The sequence below is a fragment of the Gorilla gorilla genome, chromosome 12 (genome assembly GCF_029281585.2).
Source record: "Gorilla gorilla gorilla isolate KB3781 chromosome 12, NHGRI_mGorGor1-v2.1_pri, whole genome shotgun sequence".
Classification (NCBI taxonomy): Eukaryota; Metazoa; Chordata; class Mammalia; order Primates; family Hominidae; genus Gorilla; species Gorilla gorilla.
In genome coordinates, this window is record NC_073236.2 from 138,711,354 (window position 1) to 138,737,500 (window position 26,147).

A 26,147-nucleotide genomic window follows, 5' to 3' on the forward strand; every position below is an offset into this window, starting at 1 on the left:
GACAAAGACAGATGGAGAAAGAGAGAGACCCTGAGAGGAGCAAAGAGTGGGCAGAGAAGGAGACGACAGAAGGAGATAGAGAGACGAGTCAGACAGAGGGAGAGACACAGAGAGTCAGACAGAGAGAGACAAAGACAGTGACAGGTGGAGAAAGAGAGAGGGATAGAAAGAGATATAGAGAGAGACAGAGACAGAGAGACAGGGATAGATATGGAGGGAGGAGCTGCAGCATCTGGAATGGACAAGCAGATGTTGCCAGAGGAAACATACAGGTTTGTCTGCTAGTTTTTTATTGTTTTCAAATAGTTTAAATGACCAAGAAAGAAACCCTAACAAACCATGGCAAAGCCAAGTGGCGGAGACAGAGCACGGACTCTGTGGGCCAGAGGAAGGGGCAGGAGGCTGGCAGCCCTGGGGGAGGGAAGCGCCAACCCAGCAGGCTAAGGTGTGGGCACTTCCTCTACGTGAATGAGGAGTTTGCGATTTCCAGTTCCTTCCTGGACACATGGAAATGTGACTTTGGTTTCCCGGCACACACAGCTGGTTCTGTGGCTTTGGGCAGGTTCCTGGTCCTCACCCCAGTGCCATGCGCCCTCCTCAGCCCTCACTCTCCACAACCATATCCTGGTTTCAGACTCCCAGGAAATGATTCTCTGTCCCTTGTAAATGCTGCACTTCCCGGCCAGTGTGAGTGGCAGCGACCTCAGGGCCCTGAGGGAAGACTCGCCTGCATTTTAACAAAACAAAACTGCATTTAAAATAAGAAATGGACTCTCTAACCACAGCAGGTATGAAGAAAAAGAAGCACAACTTAAAATTTAGATACATTAGGATTTCTTTAAAAGAATTATTTCAAAATCAAACATAGTCAGGGTCTCATAATTTACAACTAAGCAGAATACAAATGAATACTGAAGGAAAGTTGCTTATTTGTATTTATTACTTTTTTCAGGCTAAGTCAGCCAGTTTAAAACAAATTATGAGAGCAAGTATCAAGAAGAACAATGACAGGCCAAATACTTAGGTGGTTCCCACCGGGGAAGAAGACCAGAGAGAGTATACTCCCTGCACTCTGGATTTTCAGTACGTTGTAAGAATATTCTGGCATTAAATGCAGTTAATACAACCCACAGTCTATTAAGAGAGGATTTTAAATAAATTATCCAAAACAATCCTCGGTCAAGTATATTTGTTTACTATTTTATTTACACATGACCTTCATCTGTAAAAGCAAGACTCAAATGAGAAAACAAAAGCAAGTGAATGTGGCTGTTCAATGTGTTGCTAAGATGAAAATACCTATTTTTAGTTATCGATTTATATTACAATAGGTCTCCATGATAAAACAGTTACGATGTATCAAGATGGAGCTCTGATATTGTGTGCTCTTGCCACTCATTACTAAAATGAGGGGCCTTCAGTCGTCTCAAGAATCAAATTATATAATGGACAGAAGTGCACTACAAGCTACAAAGGAGTTTACGCACGTTAGCAATTCCAGGGACACTTTGTGACGCTGCAATCAGTTTACCAGCCGGGCCTTGCTGAGATGAGTTGGATGCTACCAGCACTTGGAGCATCCCAAGGCAGGACATAACTTCCGTGAAGACCCACGGCAAAGAAACCTGTCTAACTGTTTTAAACCCTTGCTATTCAATGGTTATTGAATTAGGGTCTGCCTATTAGGGTTTGAAGAATCCCTGAGTTCCATAAAAGGCCAACTGGTAAACAGGCCACACAGGTAACACATGGAGTGATATGGGTCCATGGAAGTCCTCCGACACCTCAGCCCCTTCATGCGTCTCCAGTGTCAGTGGTACGTGGTCCAGGTTGGGTACATGCGGTGCCAGCCACCTCCTTCGAGTCTTTCAATACCTCTGAGATGAGCTGGCATGAATATCTTAGCTCTGCTCAAAAACAAAATCAGCCCAGCCAATCAGAGGTTCACCTCTGGGACTTGAATTTGAAAATATGGAGCAAATTAGCAGCAAATGTTAAAGAACATGGTTATGTTTGTTTTGAGGGGAATTCAGTCATTATTCATGCAAACGTTTACATGCAGTAAGCACAAAGTGCTGGTTTATTTCAAAACCTTGCAACTAAAGACCATATGATATCCTATGTTACCTCTGGGGCAGAAAAAGTGCATTAGTAGAAAAACTGAAGTTTGACTGGAGGGCGAAGTGTGGTTAGTAATGCTGCATCATTGTCAAATGGTGGTTTGCCAGATGCTCCATGGCCACGTAAGTCGTGTAAATCAGGGGAGCTGAGTGGAGGCAGACGGGGCTCTCTGCACTGAATGTGCAGCTTTCCCATAAATCTGAAATTATTCTCAAGTAAAAAGCTTACTTAAAAAGCCATCCTTATCAATGAAAAGACAGGCAGGGTATTACTGTCTTGATGTCTGGAGGTGAAACTTGGTTTTATCTTTTCATTTCCTTTTAATGGAAGAAAGTCCCATCAACACTGCACGTGACATGCATCCAAAATGTGTAGGTACCTGAAGTTCTCAGGTTTTTAGTTTGCTTGCAGTTCTGATGGTCAGACTCTCAAAAGTAAAGCTGTTTAAATCGATAAACTTCTAGACATTACACATTACATTCAGTCAGTTTGGGGAGAACGGTACTGGTGGGCACTGGAAAATGAAATTGCAGAACTATAGCATTCAGCCATAAATTTATATTATGGACCCCACTAAAGCAGGCTGCTTATTTTTTAAATAAAACTTGGGAGACATCCAGGAAAAAAAGCTTTTCAAATTTAGAAATTGGAAACGTCTAAAAAGAGGGTTGTATTTTGTATGTTTCTTGGCTTCTTCAACTACATAATTGATCCTCTAAGACACAGAGCCTCTGCATCCCACCTCCAAACCAGCTGGAATTTGAGGAAGGAATAAGCTCTACAATATCTTAATGGCTATTTGAACTAAAGAAAGAAATGGGTTAATTTATAAATTTGGAGCAAGAAATAAGCAATCTACAAGCAGAATCCTTTCCAACCATGTAGAAACAGCAAACGGCAGGACCAAGCACTCTGTCTGTCCTCCTCCAAACACCAGATGTAGCTTCCCCCTCCTACAGGAACAGCCCTCCCAGCAGCCCCTCCCTGTGGAGTGTCAAAAGCATCCTTACCGGAGGAGTGCTGAAAACGTAGAAGGACGGGCCCTTCAGTGCTAGGAACTTGGGTCTGAAGGTTTGAGAGGAGTCAGCTCCTTGGAGTTTCTCATTTACCCACCCCATATGCACAACCTGCAGAGGGAAACCTTTGAAAATTACAAACCAAGCCTTAATGAGGGCATACTGTCACAACAGCAGAGTTAAGCACATGAGCAAGCCGTGATCCCACCAGGTCAACACACCCAGAATCAGGAGACGGGAGAAACGTAGAGATGTCCAAGTTTCCAAATCAAGTTCACACAATAGGAATGAATCACATCTTGAATTAAAAATTCAGTTTTGCATTGAACCAGGTTTTATATATGAGCACTTTCAGTTTTGGCCAATGGACTTCTCAGCTGCCTTAGAGTTGTTGGTTTATCTTTTAAAACGACTGTATTGAATTATATTCTATTAGAAGTTAGTATTTCAGATTTTTCTATGAGGTAGTAAAAACAGCTAATTATATTTTTCATTCCTATAGTGAACATAGAAGTTGGCATATGTGGAAAAATAATTGTTTCTCTTTATGGTTCAACTTCTTAACAACAATGAAGTAATGTAAAATATTAGATTCTTACAATGAGCAGTGAATATTTTGAGCCGTATGATATAAAATCCAACCTATCAAAATCAGAATATGATTCAAAAACATTTAAATAGTAATCCAATTTAAGAATTCAGTGCATGAATTCAATCTAATATTAAAGAAAAATCCATGTTATCTAAAATTTTAATGTGACATATTTTGTAGCAAGTACCAGGAGTAATTTCATTATAATTCTTTCATTTTCTCATTCTATTTCAAGGAAAACCTATTAACATATGCTTAGCATTAAAAACTTAAAAAAATAAAAATAAGTTATCACAGAGATCCCAACCACTTTACCAAACGACACTGACCGATGAGCTATTAAAAGTTGAGAACCAGCTGGGACCTGGACACCCCTCAAGTGTGCAAGCCCCATGCACCCACGAGGTGCCCTCTGCTGGAGCCACCTGGGTAAGTCCAGTCACAGCTGGCGCAGGCCCCAGTGCTGGAGCCGCCCGGGTAAGTCCCGTCACAGCCGGCACCAGCTCCAGGGCGGGCGCATCCTGTTTCTGTTATTTACTTGATAAACCACTGAAGGTCTTCACTCTTAAGCTGGAGAGACTTCCTGGGAAGTCGAGATGCTAGAGGACAGAATCAGATTTCTACAAACGGTATTTCTAGCAATGGGAAAGAAAATTAGGAGCACTGTCTTGCAGGGCGGGGGCGCGCAGCCGAACAGCTAACATCATCATGGTTTTCAGTGTTGAATACGAATCCCCTGATGCATTAAACGTTTTAGTTTTGTCTTTCTTGACTGTTCTGGATTTAGAAGGCTTTTCAAAGTAACCCAAATATTTCACTGGATCATGAACTTCCAAGTTCCTAGTGGGTTACACTTACGTCCCATGGAGGCTCAGGAACCACATAGATGTGGTATGGGGTTAATGTTGCAGTAACACAGGACGACTTTATTTCCCCGAGACCCTCCCCAGCAAAGCACATTTAACATTGCCAAGGCTCTCTTTTTCCATCATGAAACGGGTAGAATTATAGATTTCACGTGAGAATTACGGGAATTTCACAGTGTACCATAGGAATCCCTCATAAGGCACTAGCTGGAGGCAAAGGCCGGGGACATTCATACCTGGAAAAGCCACTAATGTGTAATTCACTCCTCCAGTGTCCGAATTTGAAACCAAATACACAGATTATTTTAAAATACCTAATAGATTTTTTCCTTTTTTGTCTGGTTGGGTCACATACTTATATTTTTGTTGGTTATAACACTAGCATCTATACTCTGTAAATCATAAAAGCCTCCATTTAAAAATGCATCTTTTTCTAGCAAATTTAGCAGACGCTTAATGTTTCCATAATTAACATGAATTGAATGCGTGATTAATTCCAGCTCACTACTGCACGAGTGCAGTGATTTGTACAGTGTTAAGATAGGATTCATTTGAAGCATAGTTACTAAAAACAATTAATTGCAAACACAGTGGCTTCCACACAGTCATGAAAAGAATATTATGCAGGCAGTTTGTTCAGCAAGAAAAGAGTTCACATTCCAGGAAGACCAGGCACATGGCCCTGAGCAGGCTGCCCAGGTCATCTTACGCACATTTGAGTGCCTTGCTAAAGCTCTTGAGGAGGCCTTATTTCTTTTTTTTTCCTTTTTTTTATTATTATACTTTAAGTTTTAGGGTACATGTGTACAATGTGCAGGTTACATATGCATACATGTGCCATGCTGGTGTGCTGCACCCACTAACTCGTCATTTAGCATTAGGTATATCTCCCAGTGCTATCCCTCCCCCCTCCCCCCACCCCACAACAGTCCCCAGAGTGTGATGTTCCCCTTCCTGTGTCCATGTGTTCTCATTGTTCAATTCCCATCTATGAGTGAGAACATGCGGTGTTTGGTTTTTCGTCCTTGCGATAGTTTACTGAGAATGTTGATTTCCAGTTTCATCCATGTCCCTACAAAGGACATGAACTCATCATTTTTTATGGCCTTAATAGGTGAGGTTTCACAAACAATGATGACCATATCTTCAAATCTAAATCTTCGGAGCAGCTGGCTGCTGGATAACTGCAGCAGGCAAAAACAAGCTTATTGTATTTGTCAGGACGGCTGAGTGGAAGACCTTTCTTTTACTGATTAGCATCAAAGTGTGGAACCAGAATTTCTAGAAAATGTAGGAAATTGCCTGAGTTCTAAATTATTGCAAACTGTTTTTTTTTTTTTTTTTTTTTTTGAGATGGAGTCTCGCTCTGTCACCCAGGCTGGAGTGCAGTAGTGCAATCTTGGCTTACTGCAAGCTCTGCCTCCCAGGTTCACGCCATTCTCCTGCCTCAGCCTCCCGAGTAGCTGGGACCAGAGGCGCCCGCCACCACGCCCTGCTAATTTTTTGTATTTTCAGTAGAGACAGGGTTTCACCGTGTTAGCCAGGATGGTCTCAATCTCCTGACCTCGTGATCCGCCAGCCTCGGCCTCCCAAAGTGCTGGGATTACAGGCGTGAGCCCCCGCGCCCGGCCTGCAAACTTTTAAGAATCAGCAACAAGCACAAAAAGTCTGGTTTGACCCCATATTTATTACGAGGAGTCACACCAATATCCTCGTCAAATCACAAAGTTAGTAAGAGGGAGGAGTAGAGAATAATCACATCCAGAAAAAAGAACGAAACAAGAAACGAGGGAATGGCGAACACATCCCCTTCTGCAGGTCCCTGCCAACGTGGTCTGAGAGTCTTTAAAATTCACAAAACAAATACTAGTTCTGATGAGAAATTCTAAGGGTCAAAGCCTAATTAGATTCATACAGGGTAGAGAGATTTAAAGTGATGTTTTTCTTTTGCCTGCAGGGCAAACTCCGCTGGTTTTACTTCCTTCACTTTCCCAGCCACCCCCACCACCACCCTGCCCCCAGGCCAGAGTCTTGCTCTGTCGCCCGGGTTGGAGTGCAGTGGCACGCTCTTGGCTCACTGCAACCTCCGCCTCCAGGGTTGAAGCAATTCTCCTGCCTCAGCCTCCCAGGTAGCTGGGATTACAGGTGCGTGCCACCACGCCTGGCTAATTTTTGTATTTTTAGTAGAGACGGGGTTTCACCATGTTGGCCAGTCTGGTCTTGAACTCCTGACCTCGTGATCTGCCCGCCTCGGCTCCCTCATTTTTTAAATCATGTGTTCACATACTGTCGAGTTTCCCTGATCTTACTCGTTCTGTTCACAAAACACTTAATCATGCGCTGCAATTTAGATTTCACAAGGGATGAACTATGAATAGGAAACGGACGTGCAGGAACTTAATCTAACGGCCGTAACACTCAGGAATATCTAAATACAGAGGACAGATGGGTGAGAGATTGATTTACATTGCAGGTAGATCAAGGGCGAGTAAAAAGTTGAAAGTATGCATTCTTGAATCTTGGCTAAAATAGAGAACTTGGGATTCTTTTTCTAGCATGGCAGCAGCAAGCCTTCTTTTTGGAGGAGAACTTGATCAAGGGGTGGAATTACCATCTAATTCTGATTGAGCAGAGTTACTCTGTTTCTGAGGAGCTGCAGGTACCAGCTGGAATCCAAGCACCCAGACCTGGGAGGCCCCATGAGCTGTACACCCACCTCCCTTCCCCAGGGCTGCTCGCTCTTTCTTCCCCCTGGGCTGGGACAGTGTTGGGCTCTTCTTCTTTTCTCTATCGGGTTGACATAGTGTTTGGCACAAAGTTCAAGGAGAGCTATATATTAAGGAGTGAATAAAGAGCTACTGTTGGCCCAAGATGGTAGTAATAGACCGCCGGTAATCTGAAATACCTGTTAGTTGCATGTGAGCTTAATTAAATCACACAAGTAATTGAATTATGCTAGATTTAGCAAAGAAATACGTTATAGCTTTGCTATTGTTGGAAACATCGGATGCTTTCCGAATCTTTCTTAGGTATATGCAGTTCATAAATAATTTTAAGCAAAGCTAATTTTATCTTCTACATTATGAATTTTCTAATTACACACTCCAAGAAGTGTGTATTATACTTTTAGAAACATCTCCCTGACTGTACCACCTTAATAAAATTAAGATGTCATAACCATTATAATAAAGAAATATATTTTTTGTCTTTTCTGATACCATTTCTATAAGAGAGTCCTCTTCTTTTCACCTCATCAGTCAAGATAATTAGTTAAGCGTCCACCAGATGATAACATGCAGCTGGTCTTTTCCTTTAGATAGAAAAAGCCAGAATTACCTGTGTTATTTAGGGTTTTCTGCAGGGGGTCAGGGAGATTTGGCAATTAAGGCATCATCAATAGCTACCTAAATTAAAATTCAGGTTATTCAAAAACAGGTTTAATTTGGAAAGAAATAGGGCTGCTTGCTATTTGGTGGGAGCATATGTTTGTTTGCAGTTATCTTGGTAATATTTTCAGGTTAGTCTTTGTCCCAGACAAAAGTGCTCTAGTTTGTATGATAAATTATTTGGTTAGTTTATATACCAGATATGACAGTCTAAAAATGCATACATTATGCTTTTTGTAGTATTCTCCTAATTCTGTTTTTCGTGTGTTTTTGTTTGCCAATTTCAGTGGTTGTTAAACACCTTTATTTATCCTTTCACATAAATTTTTTTCACATAAAATTTGCATTTTTCGCGTTAACAATTATCTCACAATTATTTATTAAATACCAAAATCAAGAATTAATTGTTCAGAGTGAGAAAAAATTTTCTTTCTGTTTTAAAGGGCCTAATGTCTTAAATTTAAACTCCTAACATTTGTACAAAGCACACCACTTTTGGAGAAAACGTGAAACCATCCTCCACCAAAAGTGCATCCGGATATAGCAGGGCTAGTCCTTCATCATCCTACATAATGAAGCTCAGCTCTAAGATCAATTTCTAAATAAACTACTCCAAGCTGCTAAGTAAATTCAAAGTTGTACAGGACTTTTAAGGTTGTAAAAAGGACCTTAAATTACCCAGTAAAACTTTCTTATATTACAGATAAAGAAATTAAGCCTCAAGAGTGAATTTGTTAAAATTACACACCAGACAAGGGTTTGGTCAGGGTTATCAGGTCCAGGGTTTGCCTTTGGCTTTTTGCTTTGTCAAACAAGGCCACCAAGATCGATGTGAAATACACAAGGCTTAATATGTGGGAGAATTTCACTGAGATGAAGCAAAAACAAGGCCGCCCACTGCCTCTGAGGTCTCTGGAAGATGCTCCTTCCACGTGCTCCATAGCGGGAACTGTGCTCCCTATAGGTTTTTACATTTCTCTGAACCATTATTTCATCATTCTCTCTTGTGAGTTGATAAGGAGGATTAAGGGGTGGGGAGGGGGGGAAGGATAGCACTTGGAGACATACTTAATGTTAAATGACGAGTTACTGGGTGCAGTGCACCAACATGGCACATGTATACATATGTAACCTGCACGTTGTGCACATGTACCCTGAAACTTAAAGTATAATAATAATAATAAAAAAAAAAGAAAATGCTTTCCTCTCCGGAGCAGTGCTCTTTCCAACATGAGGAGTAATTCCAGCATAGCTACAAAAGTCAGCATTTCTCTGAAACACATAAAGGCCAAGTCCATAAATGCTGCCCATTCCCACGTATGCTCTCCACAAGCAGGCATCACCGTTTAGCATCAAGGATCTGTCTGCAAGGTGACAACCCCTCTGAGGGTCGGGAGAGGACGGCTGTCCTCATGACGAACAAACTGAGAAACAGGGAAGAAGCAGCCAACACTGAGAAATACCAGAAGCTGCGGCTCCTCCTAAGATCTCGGTAGAGTCTCAGCTTTGCCATAAAGAGGATCTCAGGAAACATTTTGCTAATTTTGAGTGTGTGACGAAGATGCAATTTTAAAATGGTAAATTATTCATAGAGATCATGGCAAAACTTTGGCCCACTGTCCCACCAGCCTTGATAAAGGCTGTTTCCTGTGTGAACCATAGAGAGATATGTACTTTGTGGAAAAGTTTCAGAACTTCTGTTTCAAAAACACATAGTAGGGAAATGATATTTTATGTATAAGAATATTAAATGAATCCTATATTAATTTGAAGAATTTATAGAAATATTAATCATAAAATATCTATGTAAACAAAAATAGTTGATGGTAATTTTAGAATAATATTAAAAGAGAGAAAAGTTAGAAGAACCATTTATTCTTAGTGTTTCTTTTCTAATGTAGAAATGTTGACTAGAGAGGTTTAATTTAAAACACAGCCCTATTTTCCCATTGTTTTAGTAAATATTTCATAGGCAGGGGACCTGCTCTTCTAAAGTCCTCCATCGTGAATTCAAATATTCTTGCTAAGCACTATTTAAAGTCTTTTGTGCGCTATTTAAAGCAAAGCGAACATGTTTTTCTCAGTTTTCTTAACTTGAGGCTATGATGCATGCTTCCTTACGCCCCTAAGAGATATAACCAGAAAATGAATGAACTATAAATAACATACTCCCTTACATTACAAGTTAAATCATAAGTTTATTATAAAGGAAACAGAAGAATAACACAGTGGCTTAAAAACTGATTTGGCTGATATTGAAACAGCTTGATTACCACAGAGTTTTCCTAAGTGCTCATAGACCTGGGAAGTGAGCAGAAAATCAGGCCTGAGGGTGGCTACAAAGGTAGCTATCCTGAATCCAGGACAACGTTAAGGGCTCTGGGCTCCAGGTGAACAAACTGCCTGGATTTGGGGATGACAGGATCCTAGCCACTGGCAATAACACCCACTGGGCCAAAGCCCTCCTGAGAATGAAGCTTTCCTAGTAAGGATTTTATTTAAGAAAATAATATAATGCTTAAAATTTCAAATTACACAGGTGTGTCATCTCAAAGCCCTTCTCAGTTTAAACAATCGTATCTAAATCATCATTTAAATCACGATTCTTTACAAAACATAACTGCCAATAGAGAAATAATCTATACACAGGAGATCAGAATGACCTATGCTATTCCCACAGAAAGAGCAGTTTTATAGAATTAACAGGCAGGGCAGAGACCACCAAATGCAGTCTGAAATGTGCTAATGTTTTCCTATCGAGATTTCCAAATCAAATTTCAAAAAACCAGAGACTGCTTTTTGAGATGTGTTACATCATGAAGCAGAAAATACAAACCCTACCTGGTCGGAAGAAGAGCAGCATTTGTTCGCCATCTTCATCTGTGGAGAGAAGGCAGAAGAGTCAGGGCCACAGCCACCAACACCAGGATGGCTCACCTGAGTGACAGCTGGAAGTCATCAGCCACGCTCTGTCCTGGGAAACAGGCCTCTTTAATGACATATTTCCTATCTGAAGACCTAGCCAGAGTCAATACAAACATGGCAGCAGTAGAAAACAACTTTACTAGCAGACTTCAATTTCTCTTTTTCAAATATCAGCATTTATGTAAGTGAAGTTACACTTTGAGAACAGGTGCTTAAATTCCAATATCTGAGAAAAGTGAGGAAATGATTTCTGCTCTACGTAACCTTGTGAGAGTCAGTATTACTGTGATGGTAATTACGGTGATCACAGTTGATATTCTTTCTTTTATTTAGTTCTCCCAATGACCTATGGAGGTAGATGTTGTTTTCCAAAATTTCACCGAGGAAGTGGAGGTGCAGAATCATAATGTTCCCACAGCCCACAGCCACACAGCCGGGAGGCGGCTCAGAGTCCACATTTCTGTTCTGAAATATTGGGGTGTCTGACTTCTCTGCCCTGCCTATGAGGGCTGATTTGTGAAATGACACAGAACTGAAGGGCGCTCCTTGTCACAAACATTTCTGCAAATATGAGTCAAGCACCATCCTTTCTTCCCTATTTATTGAGATAACTTTGGAATTTAACGTGTTGCGTTTGAAAACTACAGTGTTAGGAAGGTCCTGGTACTTCCTTCTCTGCTTGCAGAAAGGAAGCCCCTGAGGTCTTCACAGGAGAAATGTCACACATTGCTGCTTCCCCCAGTGTTAGGTTAACTTCTGTTTTGCAGCCACAGGAAGAAGGGAGGTTGCAAGGGAGACGTGAGGTGGTGGGCAGAGCAGGGGCAGGGTGGGTGCCTCTGCAGGGCTGCAGGGTGGGCCACGCCTGGCCAGTCTGGAAGCCGGACCCAGCCTCTGCAGCCTCCAGGCTGCGATGGAACAGAGCTGGGATCAAAGTGCAATTATAGGGCAACTCAGCTTAGAGGGAGCAAGGGCAGCAAGGCTGGTCCAGGGCCGCCTCCAGGCAGGGCCAGTCCTGCCACAGTTGCCAGGGCTGCAGCCACGGCTCCATGTCCAAGTTCAGGCACCCATCACTCCAGGCAACGCCTGTGTCATCCAGTCTTCGTTCCCACCCCATCTCTTTTCATTTCTTTAATTTTTAAAATCCTGTTGACTTTTAATATCAAACACATCACTTAAGGGAACAGAACACTTTTTCGTTTCTGGGGGACTGCAGTACAAATTTGAGAAGTAATGTTTTTGCTCAATTATGCCTTTTTCTAAATCTTCATAATGTTTGGGAGAATTATACTTTTAACCCAATTAGGTTTCCCCAACTCAAAATGTCACACTGTATCAATGCATTTGGGTAAAATATAAAATTATGACATATAACTATTTCTGTATATGCGTGTGGAGAGAAAGAGAGAGGAAGGGAGGGAGAGAGACAGAGGCAGACAGAGGGGAGGAGGAAGACAAAAGCAGATGGGAAATTCTCAGCTGTTAGACATTGCCTTACTCTTTGATTTGGAAACATTCTGATGGCTTGATTTTTAATGTTTTTAGACATAGATTTGACACATTGAAACAAGTACACGATTTTCTGTTTAGCGTTAATCATAAATCATCAGAAACATGATGTCTCCATTATTTTTCATGCACGAATGAGCATCAGCGAGACTCAGAAACACCGTGTGCTCACGTTCTGAAGTGTCAGCTCCCTGATGTTGGCTGAGACGGCCCGCAGCCAGTCGGTGCCATCCTGGGCTGTGTAAAACCGGAGGATCCCAGAGCTGACTCCGTCCAGGGCGAGCACCTCGAACGCGTTCCACCTGGGGAGGGAGAGAGCTGTCCAGGAGGCCCCGCAGCGAGGGGAGCGGGCCTGCCTCCGTGAGTTTCAAGGCTGATGCTCAGCAGGGCTCTACCCTGGACCCAGGACACGGGGCAACTGCACCACTTCCTCAGGCGCCTCAGTACAGTCAGCAGGCTCGCTGAGACCAAGACCAAACCCGAATCCCCTTGGTAACAGGAGCTACTTCTAATTCGATGAAATACGAAAAGCACTTTGTCAAGGAAAGAACAGTGCTCCTGAAATTCTGGAGTTATTGTCTGCAGGATTCTTACTGGTTATTCTTTCGAAGACCCTTTGGATGGAGCACTTAAAGCTCCTGATGGGGTGAGGCTGGAGCAGCCCAGGCACCCTCTGCACTCAGCATCCACCCTTCTCTAGGACCACCCGTGTGCTTCTGATTGACAGGGTAGCTTCGGGAGAACATAGTCCCCTTCCATTGCTCCAGGACACTCCACTTGCTGAGAACTCAATCACGGCAAAGTATTAACAACCAACCGTCTCAAATCCAGTAGTTCTTCCCTGTCATGCAACATCTTTTAAAAACATACTTTACAAACGCCTATTTGCAAAAGAGAAATGTCATGTACACTTTTATAGCCTTTTTCTTAAGAAAATAGTGCATATTGGCCGGGCGCAGTGGCTCACGCCTATAATCACAGGACTTTGGAAGACTGAGGTAGGAGGATCACTTGAGGTCAGGAGTTCGAAATCAGCCTGGCCAACATGGTGAAGTCCTGTCTCTACCAAAAACACAAAAATTAGCCGGGCATGGTGGCACACACCTGTAGCTCCAGCTACTCAGGAGGCTGCAGCAGGAGAATCTCCTGAACCCAGGAGGCAGAGGTTGCAGTGAGCCGAGATCATGCCACTGCACTCCAGCCTGGGCAACAGAGTGAGACCCTATCTGAAAAAAAAAAGAAAAAAAGAAAACAATGCATATCAATGTATATGACTCATAATACCTCCATGGTCTCAAGCAGCTAACTGAAAATAAAATACAGAACAAAGCAAACATTTTTTTTAAAAAATAAGTCATCACTAAGCTATGTTCTAATAATCTTTCAAAGTGAGTGTCATCGCTGCTTTCTTAGGCAAGGTGGGGTGTGTAGGAGAAGCGGTAGGAAACAGAGATGGTTTAACACAGTTCTGCATATTTTTGAGCCAAATCTATCAGACCAGAGTTTGCTATTTTAAAAGTCATTCTTTTAAAAAGCAGACATCTCTGTCTAGGGGTCATTCTCATCCTAATTAGTGTTTCTTGAATCAGAATGTGAGGTTTATCTACTTGTGGCTGATATTCTGCCTGATGGCGATGAACAAGATACTCTTGACTTTGCAGGAGGACAGAGGTGAAGGTGGAGGTGACCGTGTGGAGCCGGAGAGGGGAAGAAGCCAGAGAAAGCAGGTCCCCCACGTGGGGAGGGCAGGCAGCTCCGCCTCTACTTTCGCACAGCCCTTTCTGATCACCTTTCCTGGTCCTCCTGGGGAGCACCTGTCCCTCAGGATCCATCGCTTCCCGTGGGGCCTTTGATCCTGGATGTCTGCTATAATAAATTAATCTTTACACTTCAAAATGCTGGGAGACCATTTTAGGCGGATTGTGTAATATTCCACATGAATTAGGTGCTTATTAAATATTGGGAGACTTATATCTACACTTTTGTCCAAGTATCCATTAATTCTTATTAAAGTAAGTGCTAACTAAAAATGGGTTCATCGCCATCATTTCTCATTTGTTCATGTTAACTGGTGCGACATATACAAAGCAAGGCTGACCTTAATCTAGTGGTAAATAAACAGCTGGGTCAAGTAGATTACTGCGGACGACAGCCAAGTTCCCTGGCTCCCCACATGAAGAGGTCAGAGACTACTATTTTTAGGCATATTTTACATTGAGCTAGAGTACACACACACACGCACACAACTCACCAGTGAACACCTCGATAAACAGTCACATATTCCATACTCTTGGCCAACCAACTCTCAGACCAAAAACAGACTTTAGAAGAATCCTCAAAAGTTCCCTGTGTCCCATCCTCCAATTTTCCCCATCTCAGAGCTCTACGCTTTTATTCTTTCAGAAGAGCCTGTTCTTCTCCAAAGGCCTGGGGAGGAACAGGAGGTGGTGCCAGTGTGGGCCAGGGGCAGCTTTGCCTGGAGCCAGCTAGACTAGGGGGCCTGCAGGGATCACGGGGCAGCGTGGGGGTAAGGGTGCCCCCTCTCATGAATCGGGGATGCCTGGTGGGGCCTGCAGGGACCTCAGGGCAGCGTGGGACAGGGGCCCCCCCTCTCATGAATCGGGGGTGCCTGGTGGGGCCTGTAGGGACCTCAGGGCAGCGTGGGACAGGGGTCCCCCCTCTCATGAATCAGGGGTGCCTGGTAGGGCCTGCAAGGACCTCAGGGCAGCGTGGGGTAGGGGCGCCCCCTCTTATGAATCGGGGGTGCCTGGTGGGGCCTGCAGGGACCTCAGGGCAGCTTGGGGGCAGGGGTCACCCCTCTCATGAATTGGGGGTGCCTGGTTGCGCGTGTGAGGGCATGTGAAGGACACGCGTGGTCACCGCTTGGCTCCAGCTCACATGTGCTAGCGACTGTCTTCTCAGGGAGCTGGCATTTCTTGATTCTCAGGGTTGGTGACGTATGCACCAAATGCATGGATGACTGAACACGGGTGCTCTCAGCAGGGTCAGTACTGTGGTCATCCTCGTAAAGTCAGTGGCGAGAAGGAATCTGAGTCCAGAGTCCTAACTCTGCCTTTGGAGGTTTACACCATCATTGATGTAGCAGGAATAAGATGTGAGATAGAGACGGTGGACCCAGGCTCCATGAAGGACCCTTTATCGATGCTGTGGTCTTGAGAAAGATCATCAGCTTTGCCCCCTGAGGCAGTGAACGCACGTGGAGCCCCAGAGGCTCACGGACTCGCACGAGGGGCAGACGGCTGTGTCCTGCAATGAAAAGGAAGGCGTCTGCAGTCCAGGCACATTTATGCCATAGCTTTATGAGGCAGGCTGGACATCTCACCTCTGAGCTGGGCTTTCCTTGTCCGTACGATGGGCTTCAAATGCCAACCGTACCACAAAATAGGAATACTGAGAGGAACAAATGGGATAACTGAAACAAAGTTATTCGTAAGCCCGTAAGTACCATACAAACATTATTAGTCTGTAATTTGTCAAAGAAAGCAATAAAAATTAAGTATCAAATGAACAGAAACTGTGAAAGTTGTTGACACGAATGCTGATGGCAGATACTAACATGTTAATGAAACAGGAAAAGAAAGTTCACAGCGTGGCTCACTGTTGGTTCACTGTTTGGTTTATTGTTATAGAAGCCGGGTAACTAGTGTAAGTTACGCAATCTGCTTTCAGGCACGTCTGGATGCAAGATCAGGAGCCGCTTCTTCCAGGGCATTTCTGGGCCTTTGTTTCCTCTGAGTTTCACGGTTTCCTCCGAGTTTCCTCCGTGGCTAACAGTTGGAACCCGGCCTCTCTACCCGCCTCGTGGTGGCCGCTCAGGCCTTTTAGGATGGTGTTCACGTGGCCAAGGTCATTGTCGGAGCTAAAATTCACAGAGCATCTGCTGCTCAGGAGCTAACACGCTCTTTGATGGACACACATGAGATTGTAGGAGGCTGCTGTAAGCAAAGCCACACCAAGTGAAGGCAGAGCGCTTGGCACCCCGGGGTCCCCGGAGAAGAAACCAAACCAGCTCCCAGACACTCGCCATCCATGGGGAAGTCAAGCACTGACTGTGTGGGCAGTTTTGAAAAGTCTACCCTCCTCCCAGGGTTTCCTCATGCCCTTAGAGAATTTTTCAATTCCAAAGAGAAAACTGAAAATAGACTTATACTCTAGAAAGTGAATCAATTCACAGTTTTTGGCTAAGAGAAATAAATTTATTCCAATAAAGTTCAAAGCACACATCTTAACGTATTAGGACATTAAGGAATTGAAGTTACATGCTCAGGTCTCCACCTCCCGTGGAGGACAGCCAGTTTGTTTAGGTCATTCTTCCTGTGCTCTTGACTGTGGGCTCAGTGCCAGCCTCAACCCTGCACCCTGCGGCTCCTGCCGGGAAAATCCCCACAGCCCGGCTCTCATGTGTCCGGTCACACTGCCTGCCTTCGCTGCGGTCTTCCTGTCTACATCCAGAAAGTCTTCCGAATCCCGCCCACACCGCTGGGAATCTTCCTGTCACAAAACACACCTCAACAGATTTGACCCTTTTTCAAATCACCTGCTTCAGCGGAAACCAATCACAGAGCATTATCAGTTGTTATTAAAGCCCCAGACCGAGACCCCTGCTACATCCGCTACCAATGACCACTCTTCCAACCTTCTGCTTCACTTGTGCTGTGGGATTCCAGTAAGTATAAAATTTGACCCTAAAAACTGAGAATTCTTAATTGCTCGTCAAAGCTTCAATGTCGGAGAAAGGGAAGTCAAAATCTGTAAATCGCCTTTTTAATAAACTGTCCAGTTTTTAAAGAATAAATGCATTGGACCTTACAAAATTTAACCAAGGAAGCTTTCATCCGTAAATGATGGCTGGTGGCTCTCACTACAACCACAGCCTGTCACTCCCTGTCGGCTCTGGCCACCCCCTCCCTCTGGGCCTTTGGTAACAGGGAGGAAAGGTGTGCATTGCACACATGCCTGTTTACTTAACTTTAAGCCTTCATGCTTTGGAAAATAAGGAATGTGTGCATGTGTGTGTGCATGTGTGTGCGCATGTGTGTGTGCATGTGTGTGTGTGCATGTGTGTGCTCATGTGTGTGTGCATGTGTATTTTAGCTCATGACTGAAAATTATGAGTACTCATGAGACAAAAACAGAACGTGTATGTTTCAGAATTTGAAAAATCTTGAAATTTCATTCACATATTTTAAAACTGTCTCTGTAGTATATTATTTTTTAGTACAATTTAGAAAAATATATTTTTTCTACTTCCCTGTCATGCAGTGGCATTTCTAAATAGTCCATATTAAATACTAATAAAGAGGGCTAATTTAAGTTCAGGAACTATGAAGTAACTTGTTCATTAAAAAGTCATGGTGGGCTGGGCACAGTGGCTCATGCCTGTAATCCCAGCACTTTGAGAGGCTGAGGCCAGCAGATCACCTGAGGTCAGGAGTTCAAGACCAGCCTGACCAACATGGTGAAACCCTGTCTCTACTAAAAATACAAAACTTAGCCAGGCATGGTGGCAGGCACCTGTAGTCCCAGCTGCTTGGGAGGCTGAGGCAGGAGAATCCCTTGAACCTGGGAGGTGGAGGTTGCAGTGAGCCGAGATCATATCACTGCACTCCGGCCTGGGCAACTAAGTCTCCGTCTCGGGGAAAAAAAAAAGTCATTTTTACCAGAAATTCAGGCCACAAATAAAGTGTTCACTCGAGACAAAAGTTCAATAGGTCCAAGAAAGAGAATTTCTCCCCTGTGGTGACTCACAGGGCACCTCCTCACCCTTCTCTGTCACTTCCCATCGGTTCATGAGAACAGGGTTTGGGTCTTCTGAGCCCCTCACTTCCCCGGGCAGTGCTGCAGAAGCAGGAGAGGCAGGAGGCCCCATCCGTGCAGGCCATGCTGAGGCCAGTGAGTGGGGCACGGGCGCGCGATGTCCAGGGACTCCCTGAAGGCCTCCCTATGGATGGGAAGAACAGGAAGCAGCCTGCAGGAATGCTGTGCACGTCCATGCATCTTGCCGTGGGGCCATCACGAGCCTGTGTGTCTGCTGAGGGCCTCAGCACAGAGGGCGTCCTGCACTCTGTTCATTCCACCACGGCCAGCACTAACAGCCCTGGCACTCAGTAGGCACACGTGAGTGTTTGCTTTGTGAATAAATGAGAAGACCCAGCAGGATTCCGGCACCTGGGTTTGTCACGGGAAGGTGGTGTCTACACTCCCCTCTGCCTGCTGCCTGCTGGTAGGACTGACTCCACCCGATCTCAGCCACGCTGTGGGGTTCCCTCATCTGACAATGGGCTCACACCACTGGGCTGTAAGAAGGAAACAGAGGAGGGAGGTGAAGGGAGGAGCTCATGGCTGGCGTATGCACATTTAGCGCATCCTCATGATCATTTTCCTCTCCACCAGGGACCATCTGGAGCGAGGGCACAGTGCTGCACTGAATGGCTTGTGCTTCCTTTCACACCCACACTGCCGGCCATGTCACCTGATTATAAGAACTGGTGATATATGATAGCGGCAGCAGTAGCTGTAACAACGAGAACTAAATAAAGGCCATCACTCATTACGAGCTGGCTTTGTGCCAGGCTCTATCCTAAGTAATTCATGTTTCGGATCTATTTCACCCCCCAGCAGTGACCCTATGGAAGAGGCACTGTCATTATCCTAAGTAGGTCACCTTTCGGATCTATTTCACCCTCGCAGTGACCCTATGGAAGAGGCACTGTCATTATCCTAAGTAATTCACCTCTTGGATCTATTTCACGTCCGCAGTGATCCTATGGAAGAGGTACTGTCATTATCCTAAGTAGGTCACCTTTCGGATCTATTTCACCCTCGCAGTGACCCTATGGAAGAGGCACTGTCATTATCCTAAGTAATTCACCTTTCGGATCTATTTCACCCTCGCAGTGACCCTATGGAAGAGGCACTGTCATTATCCTAAGTAATTCACCTTTCGGATCTATTTCACCCTCGCAGTGACCCTATGGAAGAGGCACTGTCATTATCCTAAGTAGGTCACCTTTCAGATCTATTTCACCCCCGCAGTGACCCTATGGAAGAGGCACTGTCATTATCCTAAGTAATTCACCTTTCGGATCTATTTCACCCTCGCAGTGACCCTATGGAAGAGGTACTGTCATTATCCTAAGTAATTCACCTTTCGGATCTATTTCACACTCGCAGTGACCCTACGGAAGAGGCACTGTCATTATCCTAAGTAACTTACGTTTCAGATCTATTTCACCCCCGCAGTGACCCTATGGAAGAGGCACTGTCATTTCAACTGCCCAGGGTGCAGGACAGTAGGTAACAGGGGCTTGTGCCACTGGCCGGGCTGAAGAGCTGCTGAGTGTGGGGCCCGGGCCTAAGCTTGGGAACGTCTGGCGCCCCACGCTGTCGACCAGGGCACTGTGCTATCCGTAAGGTGGGACCCATGGATCTGGGCACTGCACTGCCAAGGTGGAATGGTTATCTGCGGTTACTCCAGGGATGCACAACCAGCATCCAGGGGCTCAGTGCTTCTTCTTGGTTATCTGAGATCAAACGAGACCAACCAATTGGCCTCAACCACCCAGGTGGGCACCCCCAGCAGCAGGCAGGACAGAGGGTGATCTGTGATCACAATGGGACTTCACTTTTCATCCAGGTGAAGGCATCACTCACAGAACTGTCCTGAAATCCTCTCGGCTTCAGCGTCAGCCTTTTCTTCTCTGTAAACTGCTCCTGAGTCCCGGCCCCCAGACATCCAAGTTTCCAGTGCCCGTCCCTGTGATCCTGGCTGCCCGTGCCATCTATTTATAAAATTGTGTCTGATATACCAGGCAGGTCATCATAACACAACAGCATGCCTAAGTTTGCTCACTGATCTTCGTTTCCTTTTTCCATTTCAAAGAATAAAACATCATCATTAAAACAATGCTGTATCCTGGTAGTGAGAGGTGACAGCGTGCTGGCAGTCCTCACAGCCCTCGCTCACTCTCGGCGCCTCCTCTGCCTGGGCTCCCACTTTGGCGGCACTTGAGGAGCCCTTCAGCCCACCGCTGCACTGTGGGAGCCCCTTTCTGGGCTGGCCAAGGCTGGAGCCCACTCCCTCAGCTTGCAGGGAGGTGTGGAGGGAGAGGCGCGAGCGGGAACCGGGGCTGCGTGCGGCGCTTGCAGGCCAGCTGGAGTTCCAGGTGGGCGTGGGCTTGGCAGGCCCCACACTCAGAGCAGCCGGCCCTGCCGGCCCCGGGCAATGAGGGGCTTAGCACCCGGGCCAGCGGCTGCGGAGGGTGTACTGGGTCCCCCAGCAGTGCCAGCCCACCGGCACTGCACTCGATTTCTCACTGGGCCTTGGCTGCCTTCCGGCGGGGCAGGACTTAGGACCTGCAGCCCGCCATGCCTGAGCCTCCCACCCTCTCCATGGGCTCCTGTGCGGCCCAAGCCTCCCCGATGAACACCACCCCCTGCTCCACGGCGTCCAGTTCCATCGACCACCCAAGGGCTGAGGAGTGCGGGGGCATGGCGCGGGACTGGCAGGCAGCTCCACCTGCAGCCCCGGTGGGGGATCCACTGGGTGAAGCCAGCTGGGCTCCTGAGTCTGGTGGGGCCTTGGAGAACCTTTATGTCTAGCTCAGGGATTGTAAATACACCAGTCGGCACTCTGTATCTAGCTCAAGGTTTGTGAACACACCAATCAGCACCCTGTGTCTAGCTCAGGGTTTGTGAGTGCACCAATGGACACTGTATCTAGCTACTCTAGTGGGGCCTTGGATAACCTTTGTGTCAATACTCTGTATCTAACTAATCTGATGGGGACGTGGAGAACCTTTGTATCTAGCTCAGGGATTGTAAACGCACCAATCAGCACCCTGTCAAAACAGACCACTAGGCTCTACCAATCAGCAGGATGTGGGTGGGACCAGGTAAGAGAATAAAAGCAGGCTGCCCGAGCCAGCAGTGGCAACCCGCTCCGGTCCCCTTCCACACTGTGGAAGCTTTGTTCTTTTGCCCTTTGCAATAAATCTTGCTACTGCTCACTCTTTGGGTCCACGCTGCTTTTATGAGCTGTGACACTCACCGCGAAGGTCTGCAGCTTCACTCCTGAGCCAGCGAGACCACGAACCCACCAGAAGGAAGAAACTCTGAACACATCCAAACATCAGAAGGAACAAACTCCAGACACGCCATCTTTACTGTAACACTCACTGCGAGGGTCCGCGGCTTCGTTCTTGAAGTCAGTGAGACCAAGAACCCACCAATTCTGGACACAGTAGCCTGCATGAATCCAGAGTGAAAATTATCTGGACTATCAAATGGAACATGGGTGGAGGCTGCACACCTGACAATGAACGGAGCAGCAGAAGCCGTGGCCGCGCTTTTACCCAACACCAAAGTCGGCTCCTGTCCCTTTAGTCCACAGATTCCTAAAACCAGGTGGCTCAGGGCCCGGGACACAGCAGTAATTTCTAGGTAACGTGAGAAAATGTTGAGATCTGTTGATAAAAGGAAGCCCAGAGCAGGCCCCCAAGGTGGGCAAGAGCCTGGGTGTGCAGGCATGGACCATGGCAGTGGAAGTTGAGGGTCTCCCAGGGGCTGGACAGCTGTGCTGAACGGGGCCTGGGTGAGAGAGAGGCGCTCCCCCCACAGCAGGGACCCACAGCCAGAAACCAGATGGATCAGGGCCAGAGCTGGCCTTGCAGTCCATGTTCTCTGATCCTAAGAGAACCATATTTTGTAAATGTCAAAGCCACATTTTAAGCACACATGTGAACATGGGTAATTCACAGTCCATGACCACGAGGACCCCCCGCCAGCTCGAAAGTGCAGACGTGAGTGGAGCTTCATCCCATGCTAGGAGGTCACAGGGCTGAGTGTGCACGGGAATGACAGAAGCACTAGCTGAGATCTGAGACACGGTACAGCACTCAGCCCACACAGTGCGGCACTCAGACACTCAGACCCCAGCCTTGAGTTGCAGAAAGGCCTGGACGCTGCAGGTGCTGTCTCATCCCCAGCACGAGGCGGGAGGCTTCATCCCCTGCACGAGGCGGGAGGCTGCCAGCCTCTCAGGCTCTCTTCCTCATTTTTAGAATGGAATCCGACCTGCCCAGCAGAGCGGTGTTTGGAGCCACAGAATGCAGCAAAGTGCTCTCGCTTACACCCTGCAGAACTTTAACAGCGGCACCAGTATGAGCAGAAGAATCACCAGAGAACTTGTTTATATTTTATACAAGTTTACTGTAAAACATAATCATGTCTCAGAGGAAATGATTAATTCCACCAGAGGACAGACACCAAGGCTGACTGCAACAGGCCAGTGCTACCTTCAAGCCCTAACTTTGGTGGAGACCCAAGCTCAGCTTCCCCAGCTGCGGCTGCACAGGCCCACACTCCAACAGGCCTGAGGAGCTTGTGTGGAAGCTGCAGGACTCCAGGGTGGATACGGTGGGGAAACGGATTCACGCCTGAGCGGACGAGCTCAAAGGCTGTCTGCCGTGACTCTCCCTCCCGCACCAACAATGCTGTTGATTAGAGTCACATGGGCAGCCCCTCCGCTTCAGGAGCGAACACCCACCTGCAGCAGCAGATGCTGGACACCAGCGAGGGGCCGACTGTCCTCCACCCATCCGTGGCCTCGGCATAGCAGCCATCAGCTGGACAGGCTCTTAGTCCTACAGGAATCCTTCCTATCCTGGAAAGTGCACACAGTAGGTGCTCAATTCCTGCTTGGAAATAAATGCATGTTTTGTTTGCTTCTGTTCAAGAGCTATTTCATCATCACTGGAAGAGATTTTGTATGTTTGGTTTGGTTTTGTTGTTAAGGGCAAATGCAGAATTAACTTAGGAGAAAACACCGCAGAACCTCTTTCAGTGATGATAAAATAACTCTATAAAAATGTAAACACTGATTTAAAATACACAGTTGGGGTGGTGCTGAATGTACAAGGACACTTATACATCGCGCCTCTCCCTTCGGGCAGACAGCACGCAGGACACCTGCTTTCTGTCCAGGGAAGCAAGGCAGCTGCCTGTTACAGGTGCTGTAAAGTGTGTCTAATGGGCTTGATTATGGGCTCAAATTCCTCATGTTTGAAAAAACAAACACATTTTAAGAGTTCACTTTACATAATGAGTGAAGTTACTGTTAAAAATTCAAAATACAATCAATTTGAAACAGAGATAGATTTATTGTCTATAAAAATAAAACAGTCTAAAAGATTCTTACAGGCTAAATTTACTGGGACTAAGTCCTAACCTCTCAAAATTTAGTTTTCTATAACTATTCTGCATAAGAGACTTGCAGTTTTACCTATAGCTGAAGAAAATGAAGATAAGAAGCCTGGCTTGGTCTCCACCTTTTCTCTCAGTTCATTCGAAGAGCGTCCTTCACACGTTGGGTCCCACGTTTCTCTGGGTGTGAGCCTTGGTGTATCACAGGCTTCCGTGTCCAGGAGGTCACTGTCATGGCCTGGAGGCCTTGCACGTCCGTTTAGCAGAGCTTTGGGTTCCTGTGTCTTTCCATACTGATGGGATGATTCCAACGGAAATGCCGCCTGTATTCCCAGTTGGTGCTGGGGACAGAGCGTGGCACGGCCCCACCCACTGCTGCCTACGCTTCCGATTTAACCTCTATGAAGCTGGGTGACTGGCAGAAAGGGCGCCATGTACATGGAGAACATTCTGAGCAATCACCCCGTTTTTGAAAACACACATTGTGTTCAACAGTCCTCCAGGTCCTCTTCCAGGGATCAACCTTCATTTTAAAATCCAAATCCAACTTTCTAATGACATAACCGTGTAGGTTTCCTCTAAATTGACAATAACCTAATAGGTTATCTCAAAGCCCATGGAATCAAAATCAATGGTTATAAACCAGTAGAATTTGGTATTGGTCAATAGAATGCCTTACATTCCAACTTTAATGCATTTTTGAAAGTTTTAATACATTTTTGAAAGTTATCATTTAATCACATAATCCATAGCAAAGTTTTTTTTTTTCCTTTTTTCCAGTGTAGCGAATGGTATTAAATGGTGGTCAAGAAATGTTTCCCACATAAAATCCGATCACTGAATACACGGCTGGTGTTAATGGGCCTCCGTATGCCCTCAGACTGTGCCCCGCCCAGGTGTGCTAACCTGCACGCACCGTGGGCTGCACCTCCTGAGTCAAAGATGAGAAAGACCTGGTGTCACTCAAGAGCAGGACGAATCATCCCTGAGCGTCTGCACTTTTCTACTTCATTCAGATCCCTGGGAATGAAAGCCTCTGCAATGACTTCTTAGTCCAGACGGTGCTTAAATTCCACCCCAAAACGCAGACGTGAGTGGAGCTTCGTCCCACACTGGGAGGTCACAGGACTGAGCATGCACAGGAATGACAGAAGTGCTGGCTCAAAGAGCCACCCGTCAATGTTTCCTGCTAACCGTAAGCTACAGACTTTACGGAACCACAAAAGCAGTAAAAGCCGACTCTCAAGAGAGGACTGGACACAAGGATGCGCAATTCCACCTCCTGGCACTGCTTTTCTGCTGCTTACTTTACGACCGGTCAACGATGTGCAAAGAATTCTTAGGCTCCTTTCACAAAAGCATCCTGATTCTTTTCATACTCCTGCATACGTCTTTAAATATTTAATACTTTTGGGAGAAATGAGGAAGGATAACACATAGATTACTAACAATTGCATTTATAACGAGGATAAAAAGAACCAGCTGGCACATATTCACACCTGGTAATAAACACTGTGTAAATTACTTTATATGCTGCAGTGGTTTTAGCCCTCACAATCATCCTATGAAGAAAGTCCTGTTGTTATAATGTTAAGATGAAGAAATCAAGGAGGATGTAGATTCACCACTTTTCCCAAGCTGACTCGTAAGGCCAGAAGTGGTTAAGGCAGGTACACACATACACAAGTGAGCTTTATAAAGAACTCAGTCTCCGATTCACAACCTCAGTTCTTAACTAACAAAGAGCCTCTTCTGTACATTAAAGCCACGTGAATGGCCACTGCTTACACAGCTCAATGTTTTCCTGCCTAACACTGCATTTTTCCTATATTTTTGTTTAGGTGTTAAACACAACTGCACCTGCTGGAGGGGTTCAGTGAACTCCAGGAACGTAACCACTCTTGTGACCTGAGTTATCACGGCTTCCATTCTTTCTCCTGGGATGGAAACACTGTGTCTGAAACGAGCCATAGAGTGAGGCGAGCCCCGACTCAGAACACCCAGCCAAGGCCTGGAGACTGGGCCCAGTCCAGGTAAACATAAAAATCTCTACACCAGGAAACCATTCAGCCAGGAGAATAGTTTTGCTTTTCCAGATAAGACTGAGTATGAGGTGAGGGGAACGTGGAATGCATTCTGCAGATGCCGCCGAGGGTTCTGTCTGTACCTCCTCCTCCCACGCTGGGCACGCGGCATCAGAGAGGCCTTGGGACACTCCAGGTGAGGGGCCTGGGAGGCAGAGCATGGGGAGATTTGGTCTCTGAGGTAAGCACAGAGCAGGTAACAGGAGGGGTGGCCATGCAGCAGAGGAGGCGAGAGGGGGATGAGGAGGCTGGGAAGCCAGGTCAAAGGTCAAGGGTCAGGTGGCATCCCCAGGACTGTGCTCCAGGCAGAGGCACAGATAGAAGAAAAAATAAAATTAAATCCAGTTTTTGAAGAGTGTGACTTCCATAGTAATGGAAAAGTTTGGCCTAATTCCTAAAAGTGGAGTGTCCCTAGCAACTCCCATCCC

General features: G+C 45.9%; 1 protein-coding gene across 9 annotated transcripts in view; it reads right to left on the reverse strand.

The window, feature by feature from the left end:
* SNTG2 (syntrophin gamma 2) overlaps window positions 1-26,147 on the reverse strand; it is a 388,440-nt gene that overhangs the window by 111,510 nt on the left and 250,783 nt on the right. For 7 of the 9 annotated variants that reach the window (XM_031008374.3, XM_055378682.2, XM_055378681.2 and 4 more), the window contains exons 10-12: window positions 12,585-12,714; window positions 10,823-10,861; window positions 3,132-3,248 (exon numbers count right to left, since the gene is read on the reverse strand). In XM_031008374.3, coding sequence (XP_030864234.3) covers window positions 3,132-3,248; window positions 10,823-10,861; window positions 12,585-12,714 — 286 coding nt within the window. The remainder of the gene's footprint in view (window positions 1-3,131; window positions 3,249-10,822; window positions 10,862-12,584; window positions 12,715-26,147) is intronic. The other 2 variants (XM_055378685.2, XM_055378683.2) reach the window with 2 other exon arrangements.